Source organism: Achroia grisella, unplaced genomic scaffold (assembly GCF_030625045.1).
Source record: "Achroia grisella isolate CSIRO2021 unplaced genomic scaffold, CSIRO_AGI_Agris_v1 utg770, whole genome shotgun sequence".
NCBI classification, from domain to species: domain Eukaryota; kingdom Metazoa; phylum Arthropoda; class Insecta; order Lepidoptera; family Pyralidae; genus Achroia; species Achroia grisella.
Window position 1 is genome coordinate 3,271,683 of NW_026713016.1, and position 13,487 is coordinate 3,285,169.

Sequence of the window (13,487 nt, forward strand, 5' to 3'; positions counted from 1 at the left end):
ATTATAATTATTTTATATACTTTACCACTCCATAATTTCTCAAACACTGATTCTGTGGTTCACTGAAAGACTGGATGTTTTCCAGCCATAAGAGATAATTCAATTCTTAAAATCGCTGTCTCTCTCCATTAGTAGATAGCATAGTTATTAATATAGGATAACAAATAGACAAACATGCAATGTATTGCGCAACTAGGCGCGTTGTTAAGAAGCCTAAAAGTAATAATAATAAAAAATAACATCAACTTAAGTAATATGTTACCTACATTGAAACATAGCAACAATATGTAATGTTAACATTCTCGAATTCAGAATATTTTCAACATCTCCAACTATTTAAGTATCCTATTTTTGCAGCATACTTACAAGATCTAGTTTAAACGTTATTTCCAAGTTGTAGAGCTTAAAGTTTGAACTTTACCACGTCTACAGCTTAGAGCCCGAGTTGTAAGTTATTTACTTCGTCACTGAAATACTTTAAACAACTTAATACCGAGCGTCTACTTTGTAAAGGAAACTGAACTATTTGAAAATTCGTTTATTTATCTTCACTAAATAGTGCACATGTTTATAGTTAAATATGTACATATGTACATTAATATACAGGAATAATATAAAGAGGATAGATTTGTTTTTTATATTTTTGTAATGATAATCTATATGTTAGGTATGCTAGATATTTAAGACTCATAATTTAAGTATTGACATTGTAGTAAACATAAAATGAAATAAACGTAAAGAATAAAAATTTATAAAATAACTTATTCAGTAATAATAAGGATGTACATTATCTTATTTAGTGCACAAAATACATGTAATTTATTTCTTAGATATTATTCTTCCTTAATTTCTTAATTATTATGAATTTATTAAATACAAATACAATCGTTGATATATAGAGTTTTGTGTAATTTAGTCTAACAATATCGTTCTCAATTTTCGGGTAATAAATATCAAATTAATTAAATAGAGCGTATTGAAATGGAAAGTTTTATGATTCAGAGAAATGTGTTATTAGGTAATATTTACATTTAGTGAGTACTTATCTGATAATTTAGTGGAATACTTTAAGATTCGGGAAAATATTTTGTTAATATTTCCCTTTAGTTATATTTGTATAATATTTAATTTTTTAGAAACTTAGTTTGTTTACCTTTTTTGTAAATTCTATTGGATCGGTGTACCTACATGTGCAAATGGTGTTCCGTAGAAAAATGATTTTGTGTTTGAGATTGACTTATTATATATATATCAAAATATAATCACTTTGAAGACTGGCAAAGTCAAGTTATTTAGCATTCCAGTTAGTATGGTATAAAAATGGGTTATTACTTATCTAAATGTAGTAGTAAGTAGTGAAAGGAAGCCTATTTACTGAACAATAATTAGGCTTTAATGTATTATGTCCGTTATGTATGTTAGTCTATAAGGTATTTATAACTTTATAAGGATAGATTAAGGCTTCCTATGGATCGGATACGCGCGCGTGTCCCTGATGTTTCAGGCCCTCAAAGGCTACGGTACCGTTTACCATTAGACGGGCCGTATGCTTGTCTACCATTAGTAACCAGAAATAAATATAAATATATTAAAAATAATTGCATATATATGCAATTTAATTTTGTGATGGTTTATCGCTACAATGTATATTAAAAGATTTGATCATGCTTCTAATTACCCCATATAATATAATAGTTGTGATGATATTTTTTTATTATATCAAAGTAATTGGATTATAAAGTTAAAAATTTTCCTAAGGGAAATTACATGAATTTTGAATTCGGCAGTTTTATATAACTAAAAGGGATTCTATTAACGGAATAAGCTCCGGTCGAGTGAGAGAAAGGGCCCAACAAAGAACCTGATATTATATTAATGAGATAAAAAGGTATGCGGCAGACACACTCGGTATATTTATAGCTTAGGATTTGCTTTTAAAATCGGTTTGAATAACTGATATTTAATTTAATGCGAGTGTTTTGTTTAGTAGATCGATAATTACATATATGTAATTATAAATACGTTTTATAAAACGTAGTTATAGTATATAACAATAGGATTAGAGAATGTTGTGTTGTGTTCACATATATGAATTACGCCCAAGAGATCGCTAGTTGAAATTAGATCGACATAAAAAAACATTGTATGTGTATCTGTGTATAAAAGAAACACCGATATCAAACCAAAAACTAGTCCTAGAGACCGGAGTAACCAATTGAATGCGCACTCCGTGTAGTAAAATGTATTTACGTAAGATTCCGAGTTTGTTCAATATTAATAAAAACTTTTACTTATATTACTGATACTTATTCAAGTACCAAAAAAAACTTAGATTTATATTGTACCATAATACCGAAATTAGCTATATCTACCTTCAGCCAGATAATGCCTGAGGCGACAAAACAATGAAGCAATGAAAATACCAGTATAGCTTCACATTTGATCATGTCAAAATTAAAAATCTTCACTTACTTGTATTTTATTAAAGGAGGACTTATTTAAGTTATTTTATTACACAATTTATCTTACTTACATACAGTCTATTTGTACAATATATTTGCTATATTGTTCAATTAAACTATCGCCCATGGATGTAAAAATTATACCGTTATTTTGATATGTTAATTATAGATTTGACAGCCTCGGCAGCCTAGCGGTTTGGTGTACCTCTTTGTATCAGACGATCGCGGATGCGATTCCTTGCACGGTATAAACATTTATATTCATGAGTATAATTGTTTGTATCGGTCTGTGTATTTTCTATGTTATTATGTATCTATTTATAAAAAAAGATATCTAAGTGTCTATATTAGTTATTTAATAACCATAACACAAATTATACTTAGCTTGGGACTAGACTGGACTGTGTGAATTGTTCAGGTTTATTCTTATTAGATTAATAATTACATTAGATTTTTTTATTATGTGATCGGAATGGCATACTGGTCAGTTGCCTTTTTGGTATGTGGTAACGTTCACTCATACACATGATCAGTATCACGCTATCATCAGAATGTGACCCCCATAGTACTTCTTAGGTTGAGATTCCGGAGAACTGAGTTATCACACCTCCGTACTCTGTAATGTCAATTTCAAGGTGTAAGTGATTTAAAAACTACGCAGACAATTTTCGATAAACAATAATTCGGTAAAAATAGAACATCCAAATAGAAAAATACGGCTTAGAATATCGTGATACGTATATACTAAGCCGAATAATATAAACCACAATAAATTAAATTACAGACTCGTGAGTCCAACTCAGTGGTCGGGACAAATAAAACTACGTCCGCACTTACCCTTAACTTGACGTTACGATGTCCGCCACTGTCTCTAATGGAAAGAGACGGTAAGCAACTGCATATTGTCCACTTTTTCAGCAAAATCATCGTTTGTGATCATCAGGATTTGACTAAGATGAAGTCCATTTTAACTATTGTATTTTTAACGGAGCTGACGTTTAAGAACTTTGTCCGCTCGCGGATTATTGTTTCAGATAATCCATCTAAATCTATGTGCCTTTGTCCGTGGATTTAGGATATAAGATGGCACATAGATTTAAGTTATAAGGTTAGTTCAGCTGGATTGTCGTGAAAATATAACAAACAGACAGACTGTCACATGATATGATTATTGGTTGATTGGTTTTACGCGTGAAAAATCTATAAAAGAAAATAAAAAATCTCCTGTTTGATAATTCTTTTAACTCATTGAATTAACATTCAATAAATTAAAAGAGTTAATTAATTGATTATTATTGATATCTGACTAAAAACTGATCACGTATTATTATGAAAAGGCGTAATTTCTATTTTGTAAATTCGCGAGTAAAACTATTCAATACAATGGTTGGAACAGCTATTTTTTCGTCAGTGTGAATGAACTTAGTGTTCATCTCAAACTCTCGTAGTGTTGTATTCGTAGTTCAAACAAATGATATAATTTATTATGAATTGTATGCCTTTCTTGTTTACGCTAAGTTCATTTGATATGTCTAAATCATCGTTGTTAATAGTTACTTCTTCCACACAGTCCCACCTCAATTAATATTATATTAGTGTACCCTTGTAGTAAAAATATCAATTATTTTTTAATATTGTACTTTATTACATAGTACCTAATTGGACTCAAAACAATGACATTGTGTACTCTAACTAAGAGTGGAACGAAGGAGTAGGCATATATCACGTCCAATTAGCAAAGCGCATTACCTACCTAAATACACGAGTGACTATGTTATATACAAAAATTGTCATATTACAATGTGTCAAAGAAACAAAATCTATATTACATATCCGTTTATTTGGAAATAAAGGCCTAAAATTAAATTTAAGGTACATGGTGACAACATTATTATTAAAGAAAATTGCACGCACTTGTCTATATAAATTACTAAAATTAATTAAATAATACCCGATACATTTTATAGATGTTTAGTATAGATCATTACCAAAGTTAAGTAATTTCAAAACTATCAATTTCAGAAATTCTGTTGTCTTACATTAGCTTTGAATTGATAATCAATACGACACACGTTATCGAATACCCACTGAATAGTTTATGGGAACTTACCTCAGACTCAAGTAATTGGAAAAGTTATGGTCGTAAATGTCCATCAAACTGGTTACAATGTAAAGACACATTTAAAATTTAGATAGAAATATGCTATGTTACCTTAACAGTGGTCTTAAATTTTCATTCCCAATCGAGATGACATTTTTCCAATTATGAATAATAGAGGATAACGTTTAGGATGTAGGCATTGTTAGAAATCTGTTTTGTTGCCATGTTTCCTTACGACAACCTTTTATTTTTCCCCAGAGATATACGCTAAACACGTTTCATGTTGAGTTCGCTATGAATCTCATTTATCTGCAGACGACCTTTAGCGAAAAGAATTACTTTGAGAAAAATCACCTTCAGAATGCCTGCCTTCACCTGCCTTCACCTGCATGAATCTACTTTTAGTATAGAATACTGGCATGTATGTACGAAAACACTAATGTAGGTATACTAAACAACTACAGAATTTAGCTATATATATGCAGTTTTATGATAACCAACTGTACTTTAGCTTTGTGCCAAGGAAGCACCACAGGAACAAAATAAACAGTAACGCAATGAAAATACCACATAACATCGATAAAAATTTTATTGGATAAAAGACGACTAGTAGTCGCCTTTTTCTATTAAGCGTACGTTTCTCCCAACGTCTTCTCCATAATTTTCTGCTATATGATAAAGTTTTAATTGTTTTAATGGTAACACTGGATTACAAGACACAGATTGTCGAACGAGACGGGGCAGGGTCAGGCGCGCGGTGGGAGATTGCACTCGGCGTGGAAAGCGCGCGCCTCTTGATCACAAATATAATTCTCTATCTAACAATAATTTAATATTTTGATTCGCTAATATCAAAAAATTTACAATGAAAATAGAATTTACTCTAAAAATAATTTTACGCGAAGCACGCGTCGGTCGTGAGTCGACTCAGGACGACCGGCGCAGGCGCGTAGTCTATCACATTGAAAGATTCATAAAGTATTGGTACGTAACACGATCGTACCTACTTCTCACTCGTTCTTTAAGAAACGAGCCTGTATTTGACAACTATAGGTAATTAATAATTTACAAGAGTTTTAAACGCTGTAATTGCGTCTACACGAAAAGGTCTTTTAATGATGAGCAAAGAGTCGCATCGCAACCCTCCGCCGGTTCCTCCTCCTCGGGCCTGTTTGTATACCAGCGCTCTCCATCAGAACGTCCCGCAGTACGGCTTGTCCCTGGAATGTCTCGAGGTTTCGTTCGAACCTCGCCAATCTCCTTTACAGTAGTTATACCTGAAGAAGAGGAGCCGGGATCGCCAGCCACGGCACCGCTCTTTCTAAGAAACACTTCTATTGCACTTCCGAGTGCACTGGCATCCACAACCGACCCTGATGGTTTATCCCAAACTACGGCAGCGACATCGCCTTGTTTCGAATCAGGAGCAAAGGTGACTTTTCCTTTTTTTGCCTCGCTTTCCTTCTTTTTAGTAGCTAATGTTTGGTGTCGTCTAGTGAACCATGTGGTACCAGAATCTGTGGGGTTATCTCGGAGAGTGGAGGCGTCGAAACTGACAGAGCGCATATCAGCTAGGCGTCTGGTGCGTTCAGGTTTGCCGCAGCGATCTATTTCTGTGGCAGACGACGTGAGAGCGTTGAGCATGAGATGGAGATCTGTGTCTGTGCATACGACGCCAGCACCAGAGCGCGGTGGAATGGGCGGTGCTGGAGGCATCTCAGACGCGCGGCGACGTGCGGGTATCGGCGGCAGAGGTGAACCCACGAAGTCAGAATGTCTACGGCCACGGTTTGTGTATCTTACGGAGCCGCTGATGGGCGATCGCTCGTCAAGAGGTTGTACTTCGCACACACGCTCGTTAGATGTATTCCATAAACGCATACGCACTTTGCGAGCTTGAACAATATCATCCATAATATCAAGCTGCAGATTATGAGTACTGCCAAGTGTATCAGTGGCCGGTGGACCTGTGATAAAGATATATTGAAAGACTACCATGGAAGTATAGATATTCAACCCAATAATGATGTTTTATTTAATACACACATATGTTTAATATATCTTAATGCTGTGTCAAAAACAGCCAAATGTACATCGTTAGCTTGTAAATGAATTGATAATGAAAAAGGAAAGCCCGAGTCTATTCCAATATTTCAAATTGCGGTGAGCGTTGATTAATTTTAATTAAAATCAGAGAAGAGCTGTTATTCGTTATTTCTGCATTATAACCTATTATTTTCAATTAAATTTGTAAGAGTAGAATTTCATATTAGCGAGTTATATAAGTAGGTACAATATGATAATGGCATGTCTGTTTAACGTTTTAATGGATAGTTTGTTTAATTTTAATAATTCTTTTCTTCGCTTTCAAACAATACAAAATAATCCATTTTATTTAAATTTACCCAATACAATAATATAATAAATGGCAAAAATTTTTAAATGTTATTATTTAAATTAATTAATTATATATAGTAGTAAAAAGATCATATCAGAATCAAAATCTATAATATAACTTACATTTTTTGGAGCCAGAGTCTCTACGGCGAGATAAAGCCGGAAATGCAGCTATAGACTCACGGCGACCCCGTCCAAACAAAGCTTGGGGCACTCGCGATATTGTTACTACGGAATGTCTGAGGGCAAGCGAAAACATTAGTAAAATATTATTTACACTTTATTTATGTACAATTCACATATTCTCAATTTTTCATTTTACCTTCGGCCGCCTGGTTGTGGCGTGACTTGGCTTAGAGTAGCCAGAAACGCGGCTTCACGTGCTTCCCTGGCAGCGCTTTCACCCCGCTCAGACAGCCTCCGGACCTGGTAGGTAATCGGAAAATTAAAAGTTTGAACATGTCATACGTTATCCTTCTAAAGATATTAACAAATGTCAATAAATGAAAATTGACAATATTCTAAATCCATTTATAATAGGTATAAAATAAATACCTCAGGATAATACCTATACAAGTAAAACTTGTGCAAAGACAATAATAGATAACTAACAAAAATACTTAAACACAATTCTTACTTCAAGTTTTAACTATTTAAACACTATTATTTCAAGTTCTAAATAAATTAAATTACATTTATAGTTTATTTTCAACTGGATAATAAGCAAGTATTTTAAACAATTATGGTTAGTTTTTTTAAGAAATAGCGATGTAGAAAATAAGCAAAAATCTTCTTAAAATCATCTCAATTGATAATCCACTATAATATTAATTAGTTTTTTTATATGTAATAATAATTTAGAAATTGTATATTTGTTTGTATGAAATATATATATATTATATATAAAATTAAAATACGCCCCTTATACATTAAATATTATTTCTTATGTATTTAAGAAGGGTGTTATTTTTTTATACCTGGCTAGCTGTAGGTCCGGTGGTGCACGATGGGGTTGGCAGTGAGTGCTTGCGTGTATCACGCCATGGGGACAGATGATAAGGGTCCGGAGGTGACTCCTGATCGACGGAGAGGCCGCGAGCTGGTGCATACGAGCGGGGAGAGGACTCTGCGTCCTCCGAGCCACTTTCTTCCACCACGATCAGCGGCTCGCCGCCCCCGACCATTGCCATCGACCCGCGCCGCATCATTGCTATCAACATTCAACATCAATTTTACTAAGTCAAGTGAAACTACTATGTTATTAACATATTTTTATACTTTTTATAGTTAATTTTAATAAGGTGTGTAAAAAGACATAGACATAGTAGTTTTTATAATAGTAATTAATTTAATTAGTTTTTATAATAGTAATTAATTTAATATAATTAGAGCTAATATATTAATAACATGCGGTTTGTAATATATCAGTTAATGTACACTACATAGTTGTAGTATATTAACAAACAACACATTATTACAGTAATAAACGAACTCAATCTTTAGGATAAAGCTCATCACACTGTATTGTGTATTGTATGACTAGAAGGCATAATATAATCTTATATACAATATGGACAATAGTATTCCACGAGGGCTAACAATATCAAATGAGAATATTTTCTTGTTTCGTACTTTTTAGGGAGTGATTTTCCAGTAGTTGGGTTTTATTCTTTGAGGTATAGATAAATGTATAAGGAATATATTTTGTGGTCATTATTTTATAATGATGAGAAAATAAAAAAGAAATCGTAAAATTTATTATTTCAGCATTTCGTCTGTAAAAGAACAGAAAACTTGAATCTTTTTGTATATCTGTATGGTCGACTGTTTATAGTATATAGTTATTATCTTGTGTAATTTTATGAACACGAGAACATATGCAGAAAATGTATATTTTCCCTGCGAATAAACAACACCAATTAGGCTATAATTAGCACGGAATCAAGACGAGAGCAAACTGATGAAGTTATTGAGTAATATACACAGGAATATTTTTGTATACAGGTGCGTAATGCCATGTGTTGAATATTTCAACATTAATTAGCTGGCTAGTTTCTTACTCATTTCATGGAAAAAATACAGTAAGGTCAGAGAAGATAAGAATTGAAAACATTTTCAGTAATTATATAAAACTAAACTAAAATGATAACATTAGTTTGAACGTCAAAATAATAAATGCACTTTATATTTTATTAAATTGGCAGAAGGAATGAGACTAATTATATAATTACCTTCTTTATTCTTGCAGAAAACAATGTTAATTATAAGGACACATAAAATAGAATATATTATTATTTTAAGGAACACATATTTATTTTCAACTTTATTCTAATAATGAGTTGCTCGCTCAGTTTCTCACAAATAATGTTTAATTCAAGGTTGCGTCGGCTCAATATCAATTGATTAAAGATCTAGATAAAATCTAAGAACTTTCAGTATTGCTATATACGTTCACTTAACAAATAAAATCCTTATTTATCTACTTTTAAACAATCCAGGATTGATAGCATTAAATGTACTTAATGGAAGTTAGTAAGCGGGAGTATTTAAATTTAAACCGTTTACGAAAGTCCGAATCAGCCCCTTAATTTGTCTTTACTTATTAACCGTCAACGTTTATTAATTTGTAATCACTTTTATTAAGTTGGAGAAATTGGAAGTAAATAATTTAATTTCTATTTATCTTTTTGGGAAAATTTATCGCGCTTTGTACAATTCCATTTGTATTTAACTTAAAAATTATTTGGTGTACAATGGATAGTCTTTTTATGATGCAAATGGCAGAGTAATTGTAATAATATCGGTACCGTTTATGTTTTCAACAATTAAGCGTAATATTTATATTAAAAAATCTTTTTTTTTATAATTCATAAATAACTAACAGAAAAGGTTCAGAATTGGCAAAGATACTGTAACATATAATGAGTTAGATTTAAGAACTTTTTTGTTTTTCAGTTAATCGAAGTGAAATATTTAACCGAGTCATAATTAAACGATTTTGCTTATCTTAAGTTTTTAGATAAAAAACAAATGGTTTAACAATGAAAATGTATGATAATGTAAATACGTATTACTGTAGCTGTTCATTAACGTGCTATATGCCTGATCATAAAATTAAAGGTAAGGTGAGTGTGTATACTACAGAGTACTTTTTGTTAACAAAAATCGTAAAATTTGCAACAAAATGGAGAGAAAGCCTAATTTAGTGAAAGGTAAACAATTATAAATATTCCATGAAATAAATTTAATTATTATTCCGTTTTTATATTATTTATATATATATATATATACTGAGGGAATGAATAATTAAAATTTTTAATGCATTCATTTCAGTATATGTGAATTTCTATATATTTGATAATTTAATTTAAGGCATTTGGGAATTCGTTTCTTTACCTTTAGAATTTATAGAATTTATTTAGAACAGAATTTATAAAATCGTTTTGATTTGATATAGTACATATGTATGTAATACTATCTTATCTGTGATGGTATCTCTATGTAATACTGTAAGTATTTTCCTTTTCTAAACAAAAGCAGATCACTTCATCACATGAAAAGGTTAAAGCTTAAGAAATATATCAGAAATAACATATTAATATTAACATTAGAAGTAAAATACAAGAAAGTTAAAGTTAATTTTAACAAAATAAAAATAAAACCTCATTTTGTTTATACAAACTTACTAAAACGAATCGGTAAACAGTTAAGAAATTCAATTTTAACACGAAAATAACATTAAAAAACTGGGAGAGACTAAAGTAAGTTTCTACAAAACATCAAAAGGTTAAAGATGTTTCTATATCATCTGATATTTAGAAAACAAAGTACATACAATCTACGTTGTTAAAATTTTTCTTGTTTATTTGTTGGAATGTTATGTGTGTACCCAATTGTGTCCTGTGCAAATATATTGTCAATCAGTGTATCCTTATTCTGGGTTGTTTGACGGGCATTGTCAAGAAAGATTAACGCCCTGTTTAAACAGGTCTCTTTTAACACTTGAAATGTGTATTTGTGTTACCCTTAACAATTTTATTGACTATAATAAAGTACTATTTTATGAATTTATTTTGAATTTGGGTAAAAAATAAATTTAAAATAAGTAAAAATTTACGTTATTGTGAAAATAAAGTAGGACATAGATATGCGTAGATCTGAATGCAGTGCGTAATTGTTACCACACCATAGTTCTCCTTTATTGTACGATGAATATGGTTGCAAGTATGATGCGATATGTGTATATTGTTATTTTTTATTCGTAACATGAAAGGATTTATATATCAATTTATCTCGTATTGAGTCTTTAAAATTAGATTTATATCATATTTAGTGGCATATTTTCTAGTAATATTTTTATATTCGATCTAATTAAATTGGTTTTAATTAGTTTGAAATGTTGCGTATCTATTCTTTTACCTTCTTTATAAAAATATAAAATTTACTTGATGGCCTCGGTAGTAGTTTCTATTCAAATAATTGTATTTTCTATTTGCGCTGGATGTTTTTTATTTAACGTGTTTTAGTTCTTATTTTTCCGAGTTGGTAGTAGTTTCTATTCAAATAATTGTATTTTCAATGTGTTTTGTTTGTTTTGAATTTGAATTATTTGCACCGGTCTGGATGTTTTTTATGTGTACCTACTTACATTTTGTTGAAAAAATTTGAAGTATTTTTCAGAATATAACTTTGGCAAGGTATAATTTTTTTTAGAGCACATCAATTAATATTATCCTGGAGTATTCCTGGAGATAAGTAATGCGTCCGCTAAATACACAATGAAGTATATATATGAATTAGTCCGCTAGGTACCTATATCACTATCACCTTATTGTAATAGATATTATTTTTCGTATAAGATATATGTAAACAACGCATTGAAAATATGAAATAAAATATTTCAGAATCATTTACATAAAATTGTAATAACTATTTTTGTCCACCTCTTAAATCCTATTTATTGTCGAGATTGTAATGAAAAAGTAATTGTACCTATTTTCTTTTTTAATAATGAGTGCAAAGTAACTTAGAGGAAGAACTAAATAGGATGATACATTTGGGTGTAAATAGGATGATACACAAAAATATTATTTTGCGTGGTTTAGAAAAATTACCCATTTAAGAAAAGTAGCTTTTCTGAATTTCTCGGTTTTTGAAAATTTTCCAGAAATATTTCACGCGAAAATAAAACAATTACTTGAAGGCTTAGAGGGGGTAGATTCATTTATTGACGATATAATTTTTAGGGTTCGTTGTTTAGCAGGGCTCGCAAAATTAAACAAAAATGACAAAAACCCTTTAAATGAGGACTGTTGTTCATATGTTTCTCATAAAGCGGAATATATCAGAAACTTTAATGTATGCTTCTATAATAGTGATAATAGCGAAATTATAAATGACTGCTATCTCATTTAATTTCTAAGATAATACCTGTTTTAACAGTAAAATAAGGAAGCTCTATTGTTTAATGGAGTTTAATTAATCTAGTGTTTTCAACGGTTAATTTCTATACACAGAATAGGAAAAAACCAAAAACATTCAAATATTCCATGAACTTGAATTAAATAAATCTTATAGTAACAACATAATACTGTACTAATTACATAGAAGGGCAATTCAAATAATACGGAACGGTGTAGTCGCTGTTATTGCTCGTTTACACATAACTCAAATAACTTAAACTTAATTTAGCTAACTTCTGTAATTTGTACTGAACCCTCGAATCTCCGAGGCTTCCGTGCAAGTTACATAAAATAAATAGAAATAATAATTTTATAATTTATGTTTAAGTCTCCATATTACTGATGGCAGAATGTGTTTGTATGTTATGATTTAGTTATTGTGTTTATTTTTATTTTAATTACTAATGTTAACATAAATAGTATGTAGTAATTGATTGTTAATAACTACTAACTAAATGAATAAATTCATTTTATTATTAGTATTGTAATTCATAGTTTGTATTATATACTTTAGTAATAGTATAGTTGAATAAGATTATTAATTCAAGTTAGTTATTTCTATTTTTATAAGATTGAACGGTACTTAGATATGTTCTAATTATAATATTTATAATTTATGTGTTATGTTTTAAGATTATCACAGAGAAACTATTAAATATGCAGCCAGAAAATAAACTGTGCCTACAAGGTTTCATTTACCTTTTGGTATAGGTATAAACGTCTAAAGATTGTAAGAAATATGGCAGAGAAGTGCGCACAATGGTAAATAATAAAGTAGGAAAAAATGAATAATACTTTTAATTTTTCCTTCCAGTAAAATGGAGAATGAAAAATGGATAGAATGATAGACATTAGCCAGGAAATGAGAAAAGTTGTACAGCGAGTAAAACTGGTGTAAAATATGCTAGATGTCTCTCCATTCTGATTTAATATCTTCGTCCTTATAAAAAAACGTTATTCAGAAATTAATCGGCTGACTTGCTATCTAGTACCTAATTGAAATGAAAATATAAAAGAAAGATGACGTTTAGTATGTCACAATTTAATATTGGAATATTTTACTCT

At 30.6% G+C, this 13,487-nt stretch overlaps 1 protein-coding gene across 1 annotated transcript in view; it reads right to left on the reverse strand.

The window, feature by feature from the left end:
- Nucleotides 1-5,099: 5,099 nt before the first annotated feature.
- Nucleotides 5,100-13,487, reverse strand: part of LOC131850510 (uncharacterized) — a 33,370-nt gene continuing 24,982 nt past the window's right edge. Inside the window, exons 2-5 of the mRNA XM_059200758.1 lie at nt 7,938-8,170; nt 7,283-7,386; nt 7,084-7,199; nt 5,100-6,530 (exon numbers count right to left, since the gene is read on the reverse strand). Coding sequence (XP_059056741.1) covers nt 5,659-6,530; nt 7,084-7,199; nt 7,283-7,386; nt 7,938-8,168 — 1,323 coding nt within the window. The 5' untranslated portion in view covers nt 8,169-8,170 and the 3' untranslated portion in view covers nt 5,100-5,658. The remainder of the gene's footprint in view (nt 6,531-7,083; nt 7,200-7,282; nt 7,387-7,937; nt 8,171-13,487) is intronic.